Source organism: Chelmon rostratus, chromosome 13 (genome assembly GCF_017976325.1).
Source record: "Chelmon rostratus isolate fCheRos1 chromosome 13, fCheRos1.pri, whole genome shotgun sequence".
NCBI lineage: Eukaryota > Metazoa > Chordata > Actinopteri > Chaetodontiformes > Chaetodontidae > Chelmon > Chelmon rostratus.
Genome location: NC_055670.1, coordinates 5,460,151 through 5,484,272, shown reverse-complemented (window position 1 = coordinate 5,484,272; position 24,122 = coordinate 5,460,151). Strand labels below are relative to the sequence as shown.

The following is a 24,122-nucleotide window of genomic DNA, read 5'->3' as shown; positions in this document are numbered from 1 at the left end:
TTCCTGTTGGGCTGCAGTCGTTTAAGCCTGAGAAATCGATGGTCACCGACTAAAACATTGTCCTCTTTCACGACAAGACACAAAATTGCAGGTCTTGGTATTTCAATTTTTTGAAAATTGAACAGTGATTTAGAAGTAGAGTGGAACCGGTAAACTGCTGAGACCTAATTAAGATCCTCTAAAATATGTAGGACCATCTTCTTCCGTTGATTTCAGTCAATGAGAAACCCACTGTAAGGACATCTGGCAGTTATTGCTGCTTTGTTTTTGATTTTAGTATTCTGCTTGCTCGTGTTTTTCCCACATTTCTTTCCCCGACAGATGGAAAGCCCTCTGAAACAATAAAACACCAAAAAGTTTCAGTTTAAACCATTACCAAGTAGTCCTGATAATAACATCATTATCATTGAATATTCCGCTCATGTCCACGCTGTCATTGTTAGTGCTGCTGAATGAAATATTATCTGCTGTTACCTCTGCAGACATATGGTTCATTATATTTACAGGGAGCTTTACTGAGCCCATTACCCGACACTTAAAGGTATTGAAATAGCTTTTACACCTCTTGGATGCATGAACATGTTGGTCTATATGAGCTTCCACCTGGCACATCCTACAGCGTTTCCGGCACTAAATCTAGGTGTGACTTCTGCAACGCTCAAGTAAATCATTACCAGTCACTGTTGTTTACAGGGTAATTTTGTGTAAGCGACAAGTTGTTGTGTTATCTTAGTGTTGCCTTTGTTCTGACTCTCACTTATTCATCATTCTTTTCTGTTTTTTTTCTCGATTCAGTCCATGGTAGCATTCTTAAAAGACCCATCAGGACCCCCACTGTGGGAGGAGAACCCTGAAGCAAAGGATGTTGTCCACATAGAGACAGAAAAAGTAAGTAGTAACCTAAACAACCTTTTGAGCTTTGAATAAATTCTAAAAAAGCTTTCACGGCAAATTTAATTGAACACGTGCAGAACACTGATGTTGACATTTACTGTGATTATAAGAAGCAGTTAATGTGATGCAGGGTCCACCTCTCCTCTCCTGTCTTGTCGAGGGCTTGATCAGCTTTTGAAGCTGACACGCAGCATGTCCGCACTCTGCAACACTGAATCCCACTCATAAAAGCAACATATTTCAACTTACCATGAAACATTTCCCGACAGCTCCCGTCCAGCCAGGTCAGACAGCACTCGTGTCAAAAAAACTCCAGCACATCCACCCACAGCCTGACAACCTAAGACACTGTAGATATATACAGCATTTTGAAAGGTCTTTGATTTAATGAACAGCAGTCCTGTCGGTTTTCCGCCTGCTCGTCCACTCATGCCTGGAGGCTTGTTGGAGGTGTCAACAAAAGATTGTGCTGAGTGGGTTTTTTTTTAGGAAGTAGCTGAGCTCATGAAGGTGATGACGAGGAGGAGAAACTGGTATGGGGCCTGCTCTGCTGGGTTCCAAGGACGAAAGTCCTTTTTGTCTTTCTTTGCTGATGTCACGACTCTGTGATATACAGTCTTAATAAATTGCTGAAAAAGCAAAGATGACAGCGTGCTTAGTTATTTTAAAGCTCTGTATGCTAAACAGAGAGATACTTTGGGAAATCTGCCCTGGAGCAGGCTGTCGGAGGAGTCAAGGTGTTGTATGCAATCACTGACGTAAAGCTTTAATCAACATTTGTGATGTTTTTCTTGGACTTATTTAGCATTTACACTTTGAGCTATTTTATGTTCTATATATATATTTTGTTTACAAATAATAAAGCTTGATTTTCTTGCACCTCCTCTCTTCCTAAGGACTTCAGGAAGCTGCTGAAGAAAGAGGAGAGGCCTGTCCTCCTGATGTTCTATGCTCCTTGTGAGTCTTTTCATTATCACAGCGTTCAGTAGCTGGCAGTAACTGACAAGTGGCTCTCTCCTTGCTAGACTGATTAAACACATTGTGATTGGAAAAAAGTTTGCAGGGGAAAGTGACAGCAGTTATCATAGTCCAGAAAATGTGAAAAACAATACAGCGCAGTAATAATCAATGCTGTGATTAGTTTTCCTACAATCATCATTGCTCATCTTTAAATATACTGAACAGTTTTATAATCAAAGGTGGTGCTGAAACTAATAAGCATTTTCATTACTGATGATTTTTTTATGTCATTGTTAGGTCTGTAAATCATCAGAAAATTGTGGCAATTGTACCACATTTTCAAATTGCTTGTATTATTGAACAAACAGCCCATTGACAGATATATTGGATTTGCAATAGTTTGAAACAGAAAAAAACAGCAAAACCTGACGACTGAAGAACTGGAAACAGGGAGTGTTTGGCTGACATCTTTCCTCAATAAATGGTGTAAACAATTAATCAATTAGCAAAATTGATGACAATTAAATTCTGTAGATTGGCTAAATGATTAACCCTACTGATCACTTCAACACCAACTTAATTGTGTCAAGTCAGTGAGCAATGCATTATCTCCCTATTGTTGCGCGACTGTAAATATTAGCTTTTCCAAATGTTGTACTTGGTTATTATGGTCAGTCGTTTTGAGTACATCATATCTTCCACTGCAGATAACACACTGCAAGCTGCTATTGACAAAAAAAACAATTCCCCTGGCACATGATGGGAAATCTTTTGACAGTTGTATCGACGCTGTCAGAGCGATGGTTCCCATTGAGCTCTCTATAATAGCTTCTGCTATTCCTTGTTGCCTTTTGGTTGCAGGGTGTGGAGTTTGTAAGAGAATGCAGCCCATCTTCCAGCAAGCAGCCACAGAGACCAAGGGGAAATATGTAAGTCTGCTAAACCCCCCGCCACACATGCACACACACACACACTTGGTCCACTGTCTTATTGCATTAACAGTCTCCGATCTGCCGCCACACATCTCCGCTGTTTGCAGATTAGATGAGATGTGTCAGCAGTGAATGTCTGGATGGTTGGCAATCTGCAAGAGGCACAGTCTGTCAGTCTGGCCTAAATGAAAGCTTTCCTTACATGTATTTCCTGCAAAACTTCTCACAAGTACAATACCTCAGCAGCTTTTGCCCCATGGATTTTGATTCAGCAGGATAATAACCCAGATGGCCTTTAAAGGCAATTCAAAAGCCCTGATCCCCTCTCTGCTGGGCTTGATTTTTACTTCATCTGTATTTTGGTTTGCATGAACCCACCAGACCAATTATAGTAGTTCATTCAAAGGCCTAACACTCTTGCCTAGCATTCTGTTTTAATGTTTTCAGGGCTTTATATTATTACATACAGGTACATAATCAGTGACTGTATTAAATGTGTTTCTTCCTCTGGTTTAGCTGGCACTTGCAGCCACAATTAAGGGCTAATGTCCTTCCAGATGAAGTTTACAACCTCTATATAGATGAAATGTTAATCAAGCCTGCCAAGTCTTTGTGTTTACTTGCTAACTTTTCTTCTCCCTCCTGTTTTCATCCTGTTTTCTTCTCCACCCTGGTCTCATGGGCCCCCTAAAGACCCATGTTGTCTTTTGCAGACAGGCGCTATTACAATAGTAAGCAATAGTAAGGGGGCACGGTCAGTGCGCTGTTTCCAGCTGTTGAAATGTTTAAGTGCACTGGAGAAATGCTCACACAAAAGCAACCAGAGGCCTATGTGATCAGCTAGGGAAACTTCATAGCCGCTGCCAGAAGAAGAAGAATCATGGAGAGAATGTCCTGTACACTGAGAGCAGAGAGAGGAAGGCTGCCTCAGGAAGCAGTCAAGTAGAGTAGCAAGACGTGTTTGCCTCACACAAAGCCGGAAATGAATGGAAGGATAATTAACTGCATGTTTGTTTGATTATCAAGCTTATGAGAAGTGAAAATTTAAGCCTCAACTGGAAATTAACACTGTTGCATATACAAGCTCCCTGTACAGAACACAGAGGGGTTTGTGTGAGAGAGAGGCTAAGATAGATTTCTGGGAGTGTGTGTCTTATTGCAAGAGACTAACTGTGCTGCGGATAAGTGAAAGGTTTGAATACTGAATTGGTGGTCAGCCAAGTTGTACGACACATTTCTCGTCTCTGTGTCATGGACACAGGAAGGATGTCTGAAGTGTTGCATCTCGTCAAGCTGAAATAGCTGAAAAGTCACAGATTAATGTGGGAGTTGTTTTGATCATGTGTTGTGATTGCATCATTTCTGTATTTTTGGTTTCTTCAGTATTATCTCTATCCAGTATCAGTTTTGATATGCACTATATAACAGTGATTGTTGAAGAACACTGCCAACTTGAAATAGGTGGAGAAGGCATCGAGAGCCCGCCATGACTCATGGACGTTCTTCAAGCTATTTTTGTCATGAGCAGCATGTTGTATAATACTTCCTCAAAGGGAACCTGGGAAGTAGACGCTGTTTGATTTTCTATTCAAGATTGATTTATGTCTGCATTGGAAGAATACTTTGACTTATTCATGATTTATTTACCTACAAGAAGTTGGGGGGGCTGTGCCTGAGGCTTACTCTTACACAGGGTATTATTTTAGTACTGAGAGACCACATCCCATTGGGAAACATATATTATTATAATATTCTCTCATGTCACAGGACAGTAAAGCAAATGCATTGTGCAGAGGTGTTTCCTCCCTTTGCAGAAAATCACTTTTCAACACGTAGACTGAATACTACTGATAATACTTATAGTGCAACATTTTGGTCCAGAATGAAATTTTTCATCTCTTGGATGGCCTTGGTTATTCCCTGACTCTTGATATAGTCCCATGGAGATGTCAAAACTTTAGTCCATGCCTCCAAGACAAATAGCTGGACCTCTTGCCATATTAAATTCTCACAGCAAACTTGCTCAACCATCTACACAGTGATACATGACTGCACATGTGGTAACATGCTGAACAGTAAATGCTAAATATGCACATTGGGGAATATGCTAACTGCACACATTAGCAGGCTGTTGTCAGAATGTGAACAAACCAACATCCTAACATGGAGTTTCAGCTGTCTTTGAGCTTTTTACCATGCATTACATTGGCATGATTACACACCAAAATTCAGAATGCTAAATGTCAGAATGTTAACATCTAGCCATGTGCATGCACTTCTATTGTTAGCACTTTACCATGCTAACATTAGAAGTACATTGAGCTGAACACTAACATTCTAGCATTCAAGTATAGATTAGGCTACAGCAATCCAGGTTATATGATGACAATGTCAATGAGTCTGACAATGTAAAGATTAGAATTAGCATAGCATGGCCACTGTAATGTGGATACATGCTTTGTTTTTAGGCAACATCCTTAGCTGTATTGCCACTTTTGCTGTGCAATTGTAGTCCTCTTGCAAAACAAATGCATTTACTTTTCAAATATGAAAGTTGGTTCTAGTGTACCTTAATCACATCTATAGTCAGGTGTTAGCCCATTGTTTATAGTAAATTTCTCATGATCTGTCTGTTATTTTAATTAAAATGTCAATGAATAGTTATGTGTTGCGTTTTTGATTACAGCCTGCTCATCAACACTACACCCATGTTGTTTGTCAGTGTAGTCTCTTTTCATACTGGGAGTGATACATTTTTCCTGTAGCCCCCTGATGATGACTAACCTGTTTAGTGTTCTTTCCCTTTCGTGTCTCTCTGCCTTCACTTTTCTTGTACTGCGTAACAACCCACGCCTCATTTTCCTCTTTATTTTGCCTTGTTTTAAGGTACTGGCGGGGATGAATGTGCACCCAGCTGAGTTTGACGGCCTCAAGCAGGAGTACAACGTCAAAGGCTACCCGACCTTCTGCTACTTTGAGTGAGTCGAGTCCTGTCATCCGTCTCACTTTAGGCTCAGCCCTCACTTCCAAGACTCAAAACATCAGAGTATGGCCACTTCAAACAGAAAGTCCAGTCCAGACCTCTTAAGCACCAACAGACATGATGGTGACAAACTTAGAGCTTGCAATGGAGGCCCTCGAGGTTCAGAACTTACTTCTACCAGGTCTAAAGGAGAAGTTTCTAACAAGCTTTGGGATCTTCTGGTATTCCCTTTGAAAAAAAGTGAACTCATGGGAGGTTGCGCGATGTCACTCTCAGGGAGAAATACAGGTGAATACAGGTGAGCTGTATTGTTAGCTATGAAGTACAGCTGACATGATTATTTGACAGCCCATAAAAAAAATGATGGAAACAATTTTGAGTATGTAAGTAGCTGCAGTAGACAACAATTAAACCATTCGTTGATATGAGTGCCATGGCATAGAACATAATGAGCCCAAGTCTCTGTGTGGAGTCAGGACCTGTTCTGGACTCTACACCATTATAGGCAAAGGAGGTATGGAAATTTAGCGCAAGTTGCAGGATTTTGTGCAGGATTTTCCACCACTGAATCAGGCCTTCACTCTCTCCAGCGCTGGCACAGGGCTAAAACAAAGTGTGGAGATGGTCTGGTTATGCAACACTAGGCTTTCAGTATCTGAGGGGATGTGCACGCCGGGGGTGGGCGATATGTCCTAAAATTTATATCACTGTATTTTTGTCTTGGTTGTTGTTTTTTCACGGTGACAATATTATATCAGACTGATACAAAAATATAAAGGGATACTCTATTTATTTCCACTCTGTTAGCAATGCAAGGGAGCATATCTTAAGGAAAAAATAACATATTTAAAGATGGATGTGTGTATTGCCTTCAAATAGGAATAAAAATGAGGTAAAGGCCCACATCTGCATGGAGGGAGCAACCTGCCCCATAATGTAGGTTAATTAGTAAATGTAACTTGATTCATTTTCAGATTTAGACAAGGGGTAGGATTAGGCACCTCAGCAGCAATTATTAAGCAGAATATCCAAAGTATATCATGGTGAATGGACTGCATATAGAACTTTACTAGTCTTACTGATCACTTAAAGCAAACCAGCATTCCCGCATTCACACACACATTCATACACAGCAAGGAAAATAGTAGCGAGTGGATGTAACTCCAGGTCTGTGAGTGTGTGTGTCTGTGTGTAGCCCTCTACCTGCGTGATAATGCAGCCACAAGCACATGGTTTTTAATAAGCTAAAACTGATATCACAGTTATGACGGCACTGTCAAATCCTTTTCACAGGACATGACACCAGTGATGGTGAACCAGTATACCACCCACCCCTGGTGCGCGCACATCTGCATTTGTAGAACAGCCAATAGGAATGCCCTCTCTTTGAAATGTGATTGGCCAAGGTCTTGAATTACAATATGCTGAAAAGTTATTATGATATTTTTGACCAATGATAGAAAAGATAAACTGCCTATCACAGCTTTAAGTCTTTAGTGTTTTGGTCGGACAAAATGAGCAGTTTGGACTGGCTGGTTTAAAGTTTTAGTTTGCCGTCATTCGATGTTTTAGCGGTTTTCGTATGGGATAAATACTGGCCATTTTGACTGAAAACCGCAAAGTGAAAACAGCGTAAGAGGCTGGTTTAGTGGAGGGGTTGTTTTGTCAGGTGATAATGTAACAATAAAATATGGTCCAGGAATGCCTGTTTAAGTAATAGATCTATGAGTTTGAAGGCTCATTAGACACCAAGATACTGATACTGACAAGATTTTACAATTCCACAAAGTTATGTCACCACAATTGATGCTGTCTTTTCACAACATCAGGAATGTTCTCCTGCTCGTATTTGATTGGCTGGAGCAATGTTGTGGCAAAATTGAGCACTTTTTAACTTTTTTTAAAACTTTTTTAACGAGCCATGCATTATTCGCTGCAACTCTGCTTCGGGAGCCACACTATGCAAACGCAGTCGCCCCATTGTTGGAGGTGCTTTCAAGCAGTGCTGTTGTCTGGTGTAGATTCAAAACAAGTCAGAGAGATTTTAATTATTAATAGGCCAGACTAAGTAAAGGCTTTTAATATACCTTACCAAAGTTTTTTCATCTTCAAGAACACCTTAAGGCCACATGTGACATTGATGTAGCACTTGGCTCCTGCATTTCTTTGTTGTGTTTGGGTGAAATTTATGCTGCTGGTAATCTGATCATTTCAGTGTACTGTTAAGCCCTAGTGTCTAAATATGCATGCAGACTCACATACACACACACAGCCAAAGCTTATAGCAACATACACAGTAAGGGGTGAGTGTGTTTGTTAATGCCCCCCCAGCCTGAGCATCCCTGCACTATCCTCATATTTACAGTGTCGTTAACTGTATGCTGGTGCTTTGTTCTCTTCTTCTTATTCCTCCTGCACTAGCTTTATCATCCCCACATTAAACACTCTCTCATTCCAGCCTGGCCTTTTAATTAGACCGGGACTGATTAAGTGTCTCTGTGGATAGGCAGTGGGTGTATGTGCACTTGCACTTCTGTCTTGTGTAAGTGTGTGTGTGGGTGCATGTGCACGCCCATGCACTCATGTGTAGCTGAGCCAGAGCCAGTCTGTTAGCTGGGAGCGCATTAGTGTCAGCGCAGGGCTAGCTAACGACCATCCGGGCCCATTGGCTTCAGTAATGAGCCCCTCACTGATAAACAGCAGCTAATCACTGCAGGGTAAATCGGCATCAACACCACTGGAGTTATCTCACCGTTGCACCCGCTGTAACTGTGCTCAAGGTCTTTTACCTTTTCCTGTCCTGCAGATTAAGAAAGCTGCCTATCCAACGCTGCAGCACACCTCAACTTTCTATCAATTACACAAACAATAAAAATGAAACTATTCCTCTGCTTCTTTGTCCTTGCAGTGTCCTTTAACCAAAGAAAACACTGTCGGACAAATGACATTTATTTCACATTTCCTCAACTTGATTTTACAAGGTTTCGGTCTATTTTACAGCAGCAGAGATAAAGCAAGCGAATATAGAGTTGGTCATAAATCTCACTGATTGAATTCCAAGCAGCCGCTCTCCGCCACGGTAGTCGGTTCTCTTGAAATGCAAGTTTTAAGCTCCAAATCCAGCGTGTGCGATCGTGTATCACCTTTAATAGTGTCCGCTCTGTGTTTCAGGAGCTTTAACTGTGATCGTCACCACCCTCTGTGTTTGCAGAATCACACTGCCCAGAGTCAGTTACAAGCGACACTGATCCTTCAGCACCGGGCTGAGCCACTGGATCCGCTTCTCAGACTTCATTTATTCACAGCGGATGGCAGAGTAGATAAACTCATTCCTATGAAGAAACTTGCTTATGTTTTGAGTCTTTTCAGGCTGTGGAGCTGAGGAGATACTTTTATGTCATTCCAAATCGACCGGTCACTGGCATTTCTTTTATGCACTTTGTAATTAATGTAATACAATCAGACAGAGGAAAGCGTATCAATCATTGTAGACCTTTTCATCACAGTCTTTTGTCATCTCTCATAAAACGTTTCCTCTGGCTTTGCATTCTTCTGTTTCTGATGGTCTGACCCAGCTCTTTGTCCTGGAAACTGGGTTATGTTATTGTTTGCTATGATTGTTTTTGTCCATCATACACGGCATGGATTGCTCGGTTCTGCAGGAAACGATGAGGAATAAAACCTCTATACTTTTTGAGCACTGACTGAGTTGTATTCTTAAGAGTTGTCACAAAGTCTTGGTCGAAGCCAAATTCTTGGGCTTGCTTGTTTATGTTTTGATCAGACATGTCCTCTTATTTATTCTAATTTTGTTATGATGACAAAAACACTGTTATTACAATGTTGCCCCTTCATAGCTCCAAATCTGAGCAGGAAGTAGTCTAACATATTGAACACACGGATCAGCGGAGACCTATATTGCAGTACAGGAGTGGTTGGAGAAATTTTCTGTGAAGGCTTTGAGATGTTTCTATGCCAAAACTTTTAAATCCAGTGTAATTACTGTGAATTGAAAGCTGCAAACGTCTTATCCACCTTTTTACTACTACAAGCCCAATTACAGACGTTAATTGACGTACAGAAGTTGGGATGCCATGTAAAACAAATGAAGCTGAATCCGATCATTTGCTAATCCATACACTCAATTAAAAACAGTACAAAGACAGTATATTTATTTTATTTTGTAAATATATAGCTGACAGATTTTGGGTTCATCTTGTTCTTGTGTTCTGTTTTTTTTTTTAGGAAGGGGAAGTTCCTCCACCACTATGAAAACTACGGAGCCACAGCCAAGGATATCACCGACTGGATGAAGAAGTGAGCATGGTCTTAAACACTTCAGCCACTAAAGATGCATTTGGACATGTTAAAGTGCAGACCTCTTGTGTCCTAAGTTGTCTCGCTTGTAAAAAGACAGAATGGAGCCAAACTGCATTCTGCTTTCTGTCTCCTATAATAAGTATACTGCTTCTACCTCTCACCTTGAATGTCTGGCATCACCTTTCCTTCTGTTGTGGTCTTCGTCACACCTTTCCTTTCCTCTCCTCACCCTGACTCACCTTGTCATCAGTCTACTCCTGCTGCGTTCTTGTCTCATTTTTCTTTCTCACCTTGGCTCACACTCTCTGGCCGTAACCTCCTGTCTTCCACCACAGCTTGGCTCTCCTGCCACCGTTTTTCCTCCGTCTCCTTTTTCCACTTGCGTTAAGGGCCTGGCAGGAAAGCCATGAGTGTCCATGGGGCTGCAGCCAGAGGGCACAGAGCAGGGCTTTCACAGCTATCACAGGAAACGGAGCGAGACAGGCAGAGGATGTGTTCCAGCATAACAACTCCCTCCCCAGTCCTAAACTTTTACGACACTGCTTATTCAGGACCGGGGAGTATAATCTAAAAGTGGTTGCCAGGCTCACAATCAGGCAATCAAGATGACAGAATGGTTGCCATGTTTGATTGATAATTCTGAGTGTAATTACATAAAAAACATGATTAGCAGTTGGTAAACAGAGTTTTAATTTCTTTTTAATTTTGTCTGTTTCTCACTTTCCCTCTGGCACAAAACAATCAGAATTAAACATGAATTGACTGACCTAAGACCTCTACATTTAGATTGTTCATTTGCACGTAAATATGTTGCACAGAAAGGTTGAAGCCTGGCGTCATGCAAGCCTCATCACACCTGCCATTTGCCGTGTCAGAGCCCTTTTTCATCTGGAGATGCTGCAGATGAGGAAAAGCTGAAAAGGGCTTTTGCAGTGAACAGTGTTGAAAGGTTTTTGCAGAAGAGTCTGATTTGCTGTGTTCATATTTTGAGACGTTGTGTCCATTGTGCTCTTTTTCTAGCACTCTCTGCCTCCGATTTTCTTATCTCCTCTCCCTCGTTTATCACCCCTACTTCGCCTCCCAAGATTTGATGAAGTTTCTCATATGTCTCAGGGTTGGTTTTTTTTTTTTTATTCTCCACTCAATTTCGCTTGTTTAACCATTTTTCATGGGACTAACTGCCCTTTGCTATTTGCGCTGACAGAAAATTCTACACCTATGGCAAAGACTACAGCTGTTTTTTAGCCAACAGGAGCAATTGAGGTCAGAATCTGACAGTTACTCTTGAGCCACACTTTTAAAATAGTGGAGTCCCTTGCTTTGGAGTGTTGCACATCATCACATCTCTTGACATCTACTTTATCTCAATCCTGCCTTACTTACTCAAGTCAAGGCAATATGTGGACACAGAAGTAGAGTTAAGAGTCAGTATCCTTGGTGATCATATCGGTCTTCTGCAGCAGTGTTACACCAATGATGGGGTAGGGCACAATTGCTATAACTGTATAGAGGCAGTCCAGCAGGAAACTGCACCTTATGTTGCAAATGAGCGACCAAGCATGTCATCTGATAAAAAAAGTGTAGCTTCACTCCCTGATAAACCCTGATTCCGAGCTTTTTATATGTCAAAGAGATTCACATTAGACAGATGACATTCTGGATAAAAGGTAAGTGTCTGGAGGAGATGCAGTATATTTTAGCACTGCAGTTGCACAATTCTAACATTTTTAAAGATATTCAATCTCATGCAGCTTCCGCATGTTGGCCAGACTGTGAGATGAGAAAAGATTGTGGAAGGGGTGTGTGTGTGTGTGTGTGTGTGTGTGTGTGTGTGTGTGTGTGTGTGTGTGTGTGTGTGTGTGTGTGTGTGTGTGTGTGTGTGTGTGTGTGTGTGTGTGTGTGTGTGTGTGTGTGTGTGTGTGTGTGTCTGTCTGTGTGTGTGTGTGTGTGTGTGTGTGTGTGTGTGTGTGTGTGTGTCTTCTCACATGATTTGTGCGTGTATGTGTGCACAAGTGCAAGGAGTGTGCACTTGTTTGTATCTGTGTCCACTCGTTCTTGGCATTGCAGCACTGAGCTCTGTCATCAAGGCGGGGCTGCTTCGGTCCAGATGTGTGTGTGTGCGTACGTTTGTCTGTGTGTGTGTGTGTGTGTGTGTGTGTTTGTGTGTATGAGACATATTGGGTGGAGTGTAGACTACAGCTGCGTCTGATTTTTGCTCCATACAGTTTACATGCCAGCTGCAGTGTGTCCTCTTTTTAAAATGTCTCTCACCTATGTTGCCCTTGCTGTCTCCTCTTCCTGTTTCAGCCCTCAGCCCCCCCAGCCAAAGACCCCTGAGGTGCCGTGGTCAGAGACAGACTCCCCGGTCTTCCACCTGACTGATGAGTCCTTTGACAGCTTCCTGGGGGAACATCCTGCAGCCCTGGTCATGTTCTACGCCCCCTGTGAGTAAAAAAGCAAGCTGAAAAAGTGGAAGCAATGATTATTTTCATAATCGGTCAATTATTGATTGATTGATTTATGCAATTACATATAATTGTGAAAATGAACATCAATGCCTAGAGCCCAAGAGATGTCTTTAAATTGCTGTTTTTCAAACCAAAACCCCAAAGATATTTAGTTTACCTTTATATAAAAGAGAGAAAAGTGGCAAAATCTCACATTTTAGAAATTGTAAGCAGCAAATATTTGCATTTTTGAGGCATAACTTAAATCATTAATTGCCACAATTGTTGGCTAATACATCTTTTAATAAAAAAAAGTTTAGAAGCATGTTGGTTGAAGGTGAGATCAGTATTTGAGGGCCTGTGGTAGTCTATACATTCCTACTGTCAGAACCTCCCATGAAGAACCACATTTTCCTAAAACAGTTTGTCACTGTAGTTTTAGGATTTTTTGGGGAGTGCAGATTAATACATATGTGGTGCTCATGTATGTATGTACAGTAGTAGGATGGGATGAAGGAACATCAAGTCACCCAGTGCAACTGTGTGGCTCACTGACATGTTTTTAATAGTTTTTGGACAACAGTGCAGCTCCATGGCACAGAGGAGTAAGATAAATCCAGCTTTCGATACATAGACGAGACTTATGAGAAGGATCAGTTCATTGTTAGTTTTGGTCTTTCCATGGGATTTGTTGTCCATAAATAAAAAAATATAGAGTATCACCAGCCTTGTCCTTCAACAACCCCTTTTCACTATCAGAAATACACAGATAGCCTTCAGCAGATTCAATTGTAAAATATTTGCAGCAGTTTTTGAGAAGAGTTTCACATTCCATCCTGCTGTGTAAAACATTCTCTTGCGATTCTCTCGGGTAAAACTGTTGTTTAGTCACACAAATGTCATCACTGTTTCACTGTCATGCTCAGTGTTAACAGGCAGCTGGAGAAAGCAACCGAAAAAAACAGAAGAAATGAAAAACAAAGACAATCTGGCTGCAGTAACTTTAGCTTTTTGTATCACACAGTCACACACAAGCTCGTCCTCACAACAGAATACTTCATTGTTGCCATATGGTTCACATAAGCCTGCCTGTCATTTTTATTCACGCACCATACTGCCATTGTTACGCAGAACTTTGTAAACATGCCAGATTTTGTCCGTGGGTTAGGTTTTTTTTCCCAGTTCCAGATTGCTTTGCTTTGGTCCAGCCCTCCTGTGTGTGAGGGAGTTGTCCAAGGGAGATTTTGCATGTTGATAAATGCGACCCATAGCTGTAAAATCATGCAAATAGATTCACCCCATTTAGGAGCACGTTGGGAGTGCAACAGATACACGACACAATCTGAAGCGTTTTGCTACCAATTTTTGGACCTTTTTCTTTTCTTTTTTCTTTTTTTCTGATAGCCACCTCTTTACTCTGACTACATGCCCCGCAATGCTTATCTCAGTCTCAATCCTGAACAAATAAATGAATTATCAACAATAGGGTCTTTTTCCATATATATATTTCACCATAATGATGATTCATTGTTTTCAGAATTTAAGTGCATACTTTGCTGCAGAGCTTTTGTACCTCCAGATTGCCAGGAGCACTGCACTCCACCCAGAGGGCAAACACACTCTCCAGCTGTTGAAGTGATGAAAACACATCCCAAACACTCACACACTGCAGTGGGACCAGCTATATCCACTACCTCATTCTTCCCTGCCTGATTTTGAGCTAATATTTAGTAACTTCTGCCAGTTGGCAAGAAAAAAATATGCACATTTCTGTAAATACGAGCTGCAGAAAAGGAAAAAACAAGTGACATAATAATTACCAGCCATGATGGCATGGCTGGTATGGTTTTTTTACCTTATGAGTCTCTGTGTGTGTCATCATGGCAGAGTGTGGTCCTGGAGACACCAGTTGTAGCAGGAACTACCACAGAAGCTGTTGGAGTTGAGATCAAAATGTAGTCAGAGTTCAAAGATGGGCTTGGTCCAGAAGTAGGAGGGCAAGACGTAGGGAAGGGGCCCTTGCCCCCGAACAGCCTTCACTGCTGTGAGATCATGGTTAGAGAAGTGGGTGTTGACAACATCTATGAGAATTCCCTTGTTTGTGGTTGCTTCTTGTTATGTCTTTGGGACCTTTTCCAGTGTAAACAACAACATTGCGGGGACCAGTAGTCCTCATGGGGACCAAAGCCTGGTCCTAATGAGGCAAAACATCGAAAGGTCCTTGTTAATTGAGTTTAGGGTAAGATGTGAATTAAGGTTAGGTTAACGTTAGCCTGCCAGCTAGCAATGTCCTAACAAGGACAGCTAGCTGTGTCTGTGTCTGTGTGTGTCAGATTCTCAGTCATCCAGGTCATGGGTATCCAAGGAGGGTTGGATGTAGGGTAGCTGGACTTGGTTGTAGAAACTTGGAAATGTTTTGCCTCTTATCCAGGAGGCTTCTTCAGTTCTTAGCAAATGTAACATTCTCGCCAGCTCTGGCAACTTTTAAGACCCCTTTAGCCATTTTTTTTCCGAAAAAGAGCACAAAACTTTTTTTTTTCGTACTTTTTCTTGAAGAAATGCACCAATGTTGATCCATGGATAGCCAGTAATTTATAGGTACATATAGATAAATACAGGCATCATTGCTTAATGCAAATCATCATAAATGATATCATATCGTGTCTACTCCATGCATGACTTCAATTAACAGGCAAGCTTTACCTAATTTTCAGTGAAACAAGTTGATAACGCTGGTGGTTCATCACTTCTGGAAATTCAGTCTTCATCTTCACTCAAATCTGTGTCAAACCAAAAGCACAAAAAACATTATGTGACTTTGCTTAGGTCCTAATATGAAATGAAATAAACTTACTATGGATGTGAAGGTGCCAAAAAAGTGAAAAATCTCCAGGAGCAAATTTGCAGAAATTATTTTAATGTCATTAGTTGATTAGTTGTCATGACTGAGTTAAGGATCGATTAATTCACGATCCTTACACTGAACGAAGATTAAAATGCTTGAATGGAATCTGTTTGGGACAGTGGGGGAAGCAGACTGGTCCTCTCTGTCCTTGTGTGGCGCCACACCTTCACAGAAACTTGTCCTGCACTTCACCCACCCTGCAGACAACAGCCAGTCACCCACACATCCTAATCAAGGGCAGGCAGCTAACATAAGCAGCATCAAATCTTTTCAGCTCACACACACACACACACACACACACAGATATCTGCATAGCAGTGACACATATCAAACACATATTTCACACCGTGACACAACATTTACTGCACACAATTACACCACCTCTCTCCCTGTCTGTCTCACACACACACAGATGCCCGGTCTTGCTGCTTCAGTGCAGTTTCTTAATGGCCCTGCTGTCAGAGTGAGATTAATGGTCTCCCGACTACAACCATCAGCTAGCATTTCTGTCCACCTCTGCGCAGCCACTCTCACCGTCCTCTGAGCAGCACTCAGCAGGGGGTGTTTGCATGCAGTTCCTTACGGCGGCAAACCCTCCAACTGAACGCTCTGTTTCCCAGAATCTGATTAAGTCCCAGACCAAAACAAAACTTTCTCTCTGCCAATGTTGCTTGAAGAAAGCACAGCAAAATATTGAGTAGAAAATGTTGCTCCAGCAGATCTGGCTGTAAACGACAATATTTGCTGCCTAAATGTTTGCGCTGCACCTGGTGCATCAGGAAGTTATTAGGTCCGATTTTAACAACTCTCCTGACCGGCCACTTAGCCAGTAGCCTCAGGCTCAGCTTACTGCTGCAGCAGACCCAGAGAAGATGACCTCACAACATTCTGACATCTAACCTAGCATTTGCTGCAAAGAACTCAGCAGCCGCTTTCCTTTTTACCTTTTATCCTTTTTCATTACAGCTACAGTGATGTGTGGCCAGTTTGTTCGTTCTTTTGACTTGGAGCTCTTTGCCCCACACTCAGTCTGAATCAGCAATATTTCAGCACATCTCTATAAGCCCCCTGCCCACACACACACACACACACACACACACACACACACACACACACACACACACACCCTCATGCACCACTTGTTCTGAATGTGAAGCAGGGCTGATGCATAGCACAGGACAGACATTTGGTTTTGCGTCTTACTCATCAGTTTGGAGGGTCAGACAAAGGCCTTCCCCTCTGTTTCTCCAGTAAGCCTTAACACAATCTGATGATCACACACTACAGTGACTGAGTTGAAAAAGAAGCAGTTTTTTTTTCTTTCCACGAGTCATATCACACTTGATTTATAGCCTGTGCCAGCCCTGCATTGTATATTGAAGAAAGGAATTCCTGAACTGTTTTGACAAGAGCAATTTACCAGGTTTGGAAATATACCAAGTTTGTTTCATGCATCTGTGCACAACAGCGCTGTGAGCACATACACACACGGCTCATCCCTGATCAAACGGCATATTCATTATATGTTAAGACAAGAAACCTAGTTGATTGTTTGAGACAAGTATTGTGTTATGTATTTGAAATTCCCGTTAGATCCAAAAATAAAATGTTAGCCAGTTTGCACACTGCTCATGCAATATTAAACACACCTCCATACCAAACCGGGAGTTCACTCTTGATGCCTGAAGCTCCAACAAATTTGTTGCACACACAACAGTTGCACACACATGTGCTCATACACACGCATACAAACACCACTATCTGCAGCTGACACAGACTTATACAGAGCAAAAACATCACCACTGCTGCCCTGCTGCTTCTTTATTAAAGGACAGAGAGGTACAGTATTTGGCTAATAGTGAAGTTTGGTCATGAATGAAATTCATTGTCTGAATTTTTGCACTCAAGTTTAGAAATCCACAACCTTGTCTAGAGGTGGGAGGTAATTCATGTTATCATTAAGTGACTCTTTTTCTTTTACACATATTGAGAAATTGATGCTGTACATCTGTCTGCTTATTGTCATAACATGATAGATATTGATGCAGGAAAACTATTCCTATCAATTGACAGTTTAGCCTTAGAATCGAGTCATGATGCTGCAGGGTACTTTTGCAATGATCAAGAGTAAGACAAAGTACTGTACTGGAATATTGTATCATAAACTGCACCGATATAGAAGCACATGTCTGTAGTTGAGACATTGTCTGCAGAAGATCATGTCGCAGCCGAGGTATTGTGATATTCTTTTTTCATATCAGGAGTGCTGACTTCGAAAAACATTTTCTTTGGGGGATGTTAATGTATTAACAGTCCAAGTTTGAAGCCTTCCTTTTGAACCATTTGGATTGCCATCACATCTGTAACCAAACAAAACTGTGTTTTAGTGGTTTCTTTCCACCGTCCACGCTTTTTCTGTCAAAGAGTACAAGCTGCAAATGATTGGCTTATGTTTGGTCGTGCCAATGCAGTTTGTCTCTGTGCTTGTGTAGACTGCACATTTCACATTTTTTCTTCTTCTTTTTACTAATTTCTTGCTCTCTTTGTACTGAACGAGGTCCTTCTACTGAAGATGGTGAACTATGGTTTTTGTTAGTGTAGCCCCCTTTTCTGTCACAGACCCCTTCCAATGCTCCCATATTGTCCTGGTTTAATGTAGATCTGAGGGGGGGGGGGTTTAGGTCAGATTACAAATATTTTTAAAACCAAACCATCTTCACACTTTCACAGTGACTACCTTGTTTTTCTGGAACCAACTCCTCCACAGCAGAGTGTTCAGCAACATTACTTTCCACTTCGGCTGTGCTTGTTAGCGCCAAACATAGTCATGATGTAAATGCATCAGAACATAAAAATATTGTTAGTGCCAACATATGACACATCATTAACAATATCGTTGTCATGATGTTGATTTTGACCACATTGCCCAGCTCTACCCACACTGCCACCTTTGTCCTCTTCTCTTCTTTCACTGTTGAACTCATCACTCGCTCATATCCAGCTGTTGGGCTCACTCGATTTGTCTCTAACATGCCTCGTCAGACACAGACTCGCACCCAAGTCTGAGAATGAAACATGTAGGAAGTAATGAGACATGACTTAACTCGCCTGGTGAACATGAGAGACTCTTGTCATTTCATTTATAGTTTCACCCTCAGCATGCCAGCAGTAAACCCGCTGACAAACCAGGGTGAAACAGCAAGACACCAGAGAATTACAACTGTTGATGTATTGATTCAACAAGACAGCTCTGAGGGCGTGATGTTGTGCAAAGATTGCACCATCAAAGCTCATAAAAGCAAAGGTTTTATGGAAGTAATTTCTTCTGGAATATACTTATAGCTTGTTATTTTTTTTATATGTTTGGTAGATTGAGAAGTGAATCCCTCATCTGTCTCATTTACCCTCTGTGATGTGAGTGTTTTAGATGACAGGCTCATACTATTGGCTGATATTGGCTTATCACAGATTAATTGGTATTGATATATATGTTGGCCAATGTATGAATAAAAATATTGTACATAAGTGTTTTACAGCTGTGTTCAAGTAGTTCTGATCCTTATTTTTAAATGTGTTTGCTGTATTTGCATTTTTATTCCTAGTTTCTATGTACAATGAAGTTTACTGTTTAAAATGTACGATATTGAACTGTAAGACATCCTGCCTCAGTGCATATCTTTGTCTCAACATTTTAATAACCAGATTAATTATCAGTACTGTTTGTTTAGTTTAGAGTTTTTAATAAGGGCTGAAAAAACTGACTGTAAGATTAGTTTTCAGTGTTTTTTGACTCTCAAATATCAGAAATCCGTCACTGGTCGCCTCTAATGTGTGATTTCAATCCTTTAGGGTGTGGACACTGCAAGAAGATGAAGCCAGAGTATGATGAAGCTGCTGAAATACTCAACAACGGCGCAGACGTAAGTTTCTTGACCTTTGCTTATGTTTACATGCACACGGCATGCATCTCTACATGCCTGTCTGTTATCTTCATTTTTCATATCTCACACTCTGATGAACATACACAACTACACGGGTGTTGCGGCACCTCGTTAACAGATCATAATAATCCCTCCTCTTGGCTTGAAGGCTTTTGGCTGATGCAGCTGACGCACTGGTCGGTCTGTCCTGCAGCCCGGCGCTCGATGTGTTTCTGATTAGTCGGGTGTGTTCCTCGCCTCTCCTCTTGCCATTCTGTCCTCTGTGGTAATCTAACACTCCCCAGCCAGGGGCAGGGCCTATAAAACTCCAGCCTTGTGACTGTAGCAATGATCTCATCCACGAGCGTCCCCCCGGCCCGGCGCTTGGACCTTCTCCTTGTGGCTCTCTGCCCGGCACTGGAGGTCAATGGGAAAAGCTGGGCCATTATCTAATATTGATGGACTGGACTCTCTCTCACCATGAGCCCTTAAGACCCAGCATATCATTTATTTTTCTCCTCCTTGCTTCTCTGCTAGTTTTACTAATGCAGCGCCTTTATATACACAATGTGTGCTGCTTTGAAAAGGTTGAGCTTGGATTGTTTCTAAAGTAGTTGGTGTTAATTGGGGTTGTGTAACAGCTTAGTCCAAGGGACCTTTATTGGTCTAATTGGACAGATTATTCTGTAGTTATTATTTTTCTTCAGACCCACATGACTTAAGGGTTTCTGTTGTTACTGTATTTCTCCACAGAGTCCGGGCGTGTTGGCAGCAGTGGATGCCACAGTACACAAGGCAGTGGGGGATCGTTTCAAGATCTCTGGCTTCCCAACTCTTAAGTACTTTGAGAAAGGTGAGGAGAAGTACACGCTGCCGCAGCTCCGAAACAAAGACAAGATCATCGAGTTCATGCACAAGTGAGTCACACACACGTTACAGGCATCTTGATCACTTCTTTACTACTTTACTACAAACAGTGCCAGTGAGAGTTTAATTCTGTTTAGGCACAGACTCATTTAGTCTGAAGCTTAAACATTCTGGCTGTGCTCTCTTTTGACCTGCATGACAGTTAACTGTAAACTTTTACAACCCCGATTCCAAAAAACACATAAATGAAACAAAATGTGATCATTTGCTGATCCTTTTTGACATAAGCTCAATTGAAAGCAAGTGCAAAAGACAATATATCTAATGTTTGACCTCATCAGCTTCATTGATTTTTGTGAATATCTGCCTATTCTGAATTTGATGCAGCAACACATTTCAAACAACAGGAGGGACAGGAGCAACAATGGACTGGGAAAGTTGTGGAACGCTCCAAAAAACACCTGTTTAGAATATTCCACCAGTAAACAGGTTGATTGGTAACAGGTGATAGTATCATGATTGGGTATGAAAGGAGCATCCTGGAAAGGCTCAGTCGTTCACAGCGAGGATGGAGCAAGCTTCACCACTTTGTGATTGCATGACTTTATAACGGAGATTAATACATGAACTCATTTTTGTGAAACTGCTGTTGGTAAAACACAGCTTTTTGATTTACGTTTTCCACAATGTCCCAACTTTTTGGAAATGGGGTTGTAAAACACAATGGGTGAAGTAAAGCACTGATTCACAATAAAGTGAGATAAGTAAAGTAATTAAAGTAAAAGTGAAATAAAGTCTCACTCTTTGATTGTTCTGTTATATCACTAGTTTTCATGTTTATATTTTTCTTTTTCAGAATCAGGCAGGTAAATACTATAGGTGCCTTCTCTGTATCTCTATATGCACTACTGCTACCACTTACAATACATGTAAAAGCAGTGTATTTCCCTCCTTATAGCATACATAATAAATGCTGATTTGCTCTCTCTCATGTCTGCAGTCCTCAGGCACCTCCTCCACCAGAGCAATCTTGGGAAGACAAGCCCTCCAGCGTCAGCCATCTTGGATCAGAGGACTTTCGAGAGGCACTGAAGAAGAAAAAACATGGGCTGGTTATGTTCTACGCTCCCTGTAAGAGTCTACAGTAATTTATATCATCTCTACTTAACACCTGGTAACAAAATAGTGTGAAAGTTACCCTGTACACAAAGGTCTGGAATGACTCCTGAGAGGATATTCTGTCAATGGCACTAGATAGTTTTCACAAACTGTTGAATTTCATGTGGTTGGCTATTTTGATTCAAATTTTAAGTGTGTGTGAAGTTGTTGCTACCAAGTGTGATCACAGCCCTGCGCTGTTGGACTTGGTGCGGTCATATCCTGTGTTTAATCCAGTGTGCATATGATACTCAGAGCTGCCTGTCAAACTCCTCGTTGTGCAGTATATAAACCCCACCTAAGCCTAGGGGATACTCAGGAACTATTCACATGACTGAGAATAGATTTGTGTAAGTTAAAAAAAGAGAGCAATTCACTGTTCCGCCTCATATTTCAGGGTTCCTATAATGCAGCTTTTAGTTGAGTCCTGAGAGATAGCAAATTGTCCAGAAAATGTCCTGGAAACAAGTATCTGTCCTGTGAAACGTTAACAACAAAATGACCCTTGTATTGCTACAGAGTATGAGCTGTCATAGTCTGACCTGTCAAAATGTATCATTGCCCAATGTCTCTGCAACATCTGAGGTTAATTCACTGCCTGGTCAAGGACGTGGTAAAGTTAAAACTGTGTGTGATCAGTGTCTAAGCATTCAACTGATAATGGCTTTTAAAGCTCCACTAATAGATGTTTTTAACAATGATGATGAATCAAATGATTACAAGTAATAGGAAAGAGGTTTTTGAAAGTGATGAACCCACAGAGAATTACCACCAACTCTACCAAATCTGTGCCGACAATTTAGCCTCTGTTAGCCCATGTTATAGTTTTACGGCACATTTACTGTCTGGTGAAGCCCCCTCAGTGTTTCCAGCAGGTTCTGATTATCCCACTGTCCATTACCTGCCCAGCACCACACAGTGGACAGACAAAATGAATGAAATCTAGAAGCTCAAGAGCAAGACATTTTTCTCAGGAGTTTGCAGATGCCAAAACTGAGCTAATTAGACTTAAATTCACCAGGACAACTCCAAATGAATGCTGGATGTGTAAATGGGCAATTTCTTGCTAACATGTTCGCCATGAAGCATTAACGAGACATAATGTCAGATGTGTTTGCTTTGGAGTTAGTTGGTAGCTTTAATGAACACATACACACACACAGACACACACACACAACAAACACAAACAATCCAGAGATTTCGTGGACTGCATTTCTGAAATTGAATTAATCTGCTGTCTGACTGAGCACATCTGGCTGGCTGAAGGCAGACTTCAGTTTTAAGTATAGAATATCTTGAGCCAACCTTCTAGAACACCCGTTAGCACCAACAAACCTTTGAACAAGCCCTCCACTAAGAGAAAGGTGAGAGTCTCTGTTGTCTCTGTACTACTTATCTTTGGAAAATGTCCTTAAAATATAAGGACCCAAAGTTATGATACTCGTCCTCTGAGTTCGCAAACACAACACAGATGCAGAAGGAATACAGAGTGGCTAACTTGCTTAATTATCAGTTCCCTCATAGACACGCACCTCTGTCCCTGTTTTTTGGCCTTTGTGTCTGATGAGGGCTTCAAAGCCAGACGGGGCACAGCAGTGGGGCTGCTGTCTCTGTTGGGCCCTTTGGTGCTTCTTTCTACAAAGAGCCTCTCCAGATGCACATCAGGCAGCAACAACCTGCTGCCCTCCCACCCCGCCTACCCCATCTGCACCCTGCTCACTGGTTTCCTCGCAGTGAGGGAGCTTGCGTTAAATAGAGCATTTGATGAAATACAGCTGCTCACGAAGACATCGATGCTGGAGATATTTCAGACAGAACTATCAGTTTTTTAAACAGGTTTGGGTTATTAACTTTTAGCCTCTTTCCTGACTTCAGGCAATGCTAAATCCCTTTGTATACATACAGCATTAAATTAATGCATCATCAAATTTAGTGAATACCCAGTTGGAGCCACCAGTATAAGTAGTGTTAAATGATGCTTTGCTTACTTCTGTTTTTATTAATTAGCAATGGTGAGAAGTCAGAACAGTCTCTCTGTGTTCATTTGTCTGCTTTCCTCTTCTCCTCTCTGTCTGTCTCTGTCAGTGCTTATGAGAAAGGCCAGTGCACATGTCTGTGAAGTATAGAGGAGAGATATGAGAGTGGCAGGTCTCATTATCAAAAGCAGACCTACATTTTAGATGCTTTTAAGCAGCTTGCATGACAGACGGTACAGTATGTGCGATGAGGTGCACACACTGTACAATGTGAAATATTCCTGTACTTGTGTGTGGTGTTGTGTGCGGCATGATGCTGCCTGCTCTTTGTTCATTTATCTGCCCTCGTTTCCACTCTTAGGAAAACTTTGAGCAGTTACAGTGGTCCGCCAGATCAGTCTGTTCTCTTCGTGTGTGAACAAACGGCAGCATGTGGCACACTGCTGTGGTTTTTTAATATGCCACTTTCACAATTGTGACAGAAAAGGTCATTTAATGTTGCGGCTTAAAGGCGACTTCAGCAGGTAATGGATTCCTGAGCCGTGCTGAATGCTGACTTAGAGATGCAGAGTTAATGTATAATTGAGTTGAAGATAGACTTATTGGTGTGTTTGTGGATGCTTCTGGGCGTGTACGCAACTGTAAAAATACATATGTGTAACTGTGGCTGCCATCCGTTAGTGCAATGTAGCCTTTGGAAACCATTCACAGTGAGATCGTTAATGCTCTTAATGACTTCTGGAAACATATTCCGAGATCT

General features: G+C 41.5%; 1 protein-coding gene across 1 annotated transcript in view; it reads left to right on the top strand.

Moving 5' to 3' along the window:
- Window positions 1–24,122, top strand: part of pdia5 (protein disulfide isomerase family A, member 5) — a 66,665-nt gene that overhangs the window by 26,827 nt on the left and 15,716 nt on the right. Inside the window, exons 6-14 of the mRNA XM_041950608.1 lie at window positions 796–888; window positions 1,791–1,851; window positions 2,716–2,783; window positions 5,673–5,764; window positions 10,015–10,086; window positions 12,397–12,533; window positions 19,291–19,361; window positions 20,115–20,278; window positions 21,229–21,359. Of these exons, the coding sequence (XP_041806542.1) occupies window positions 796–888; window positions 1,791–1,851; window positions 2,716–2,783; window positions 5,673–5,764; window positions 10,015–10,086; window positions 12,397–12,533; window positions 19,291–19,361; window positions 20,115–20,278; window positions 21,229–21,359 (889 nt within the window). The remainder of the gene's footprint in view (window positions 1–795; window positions 889–1,790; window positions 1,852–2,715; window positions 2,784–5,672; window positions 5,765–10,014; window positions 10,087–12,396; window positions 12,534–19,290; window positions 19,362–20,114; window positions 20,279–21,228; window positions 21,360–24,122) is intronic.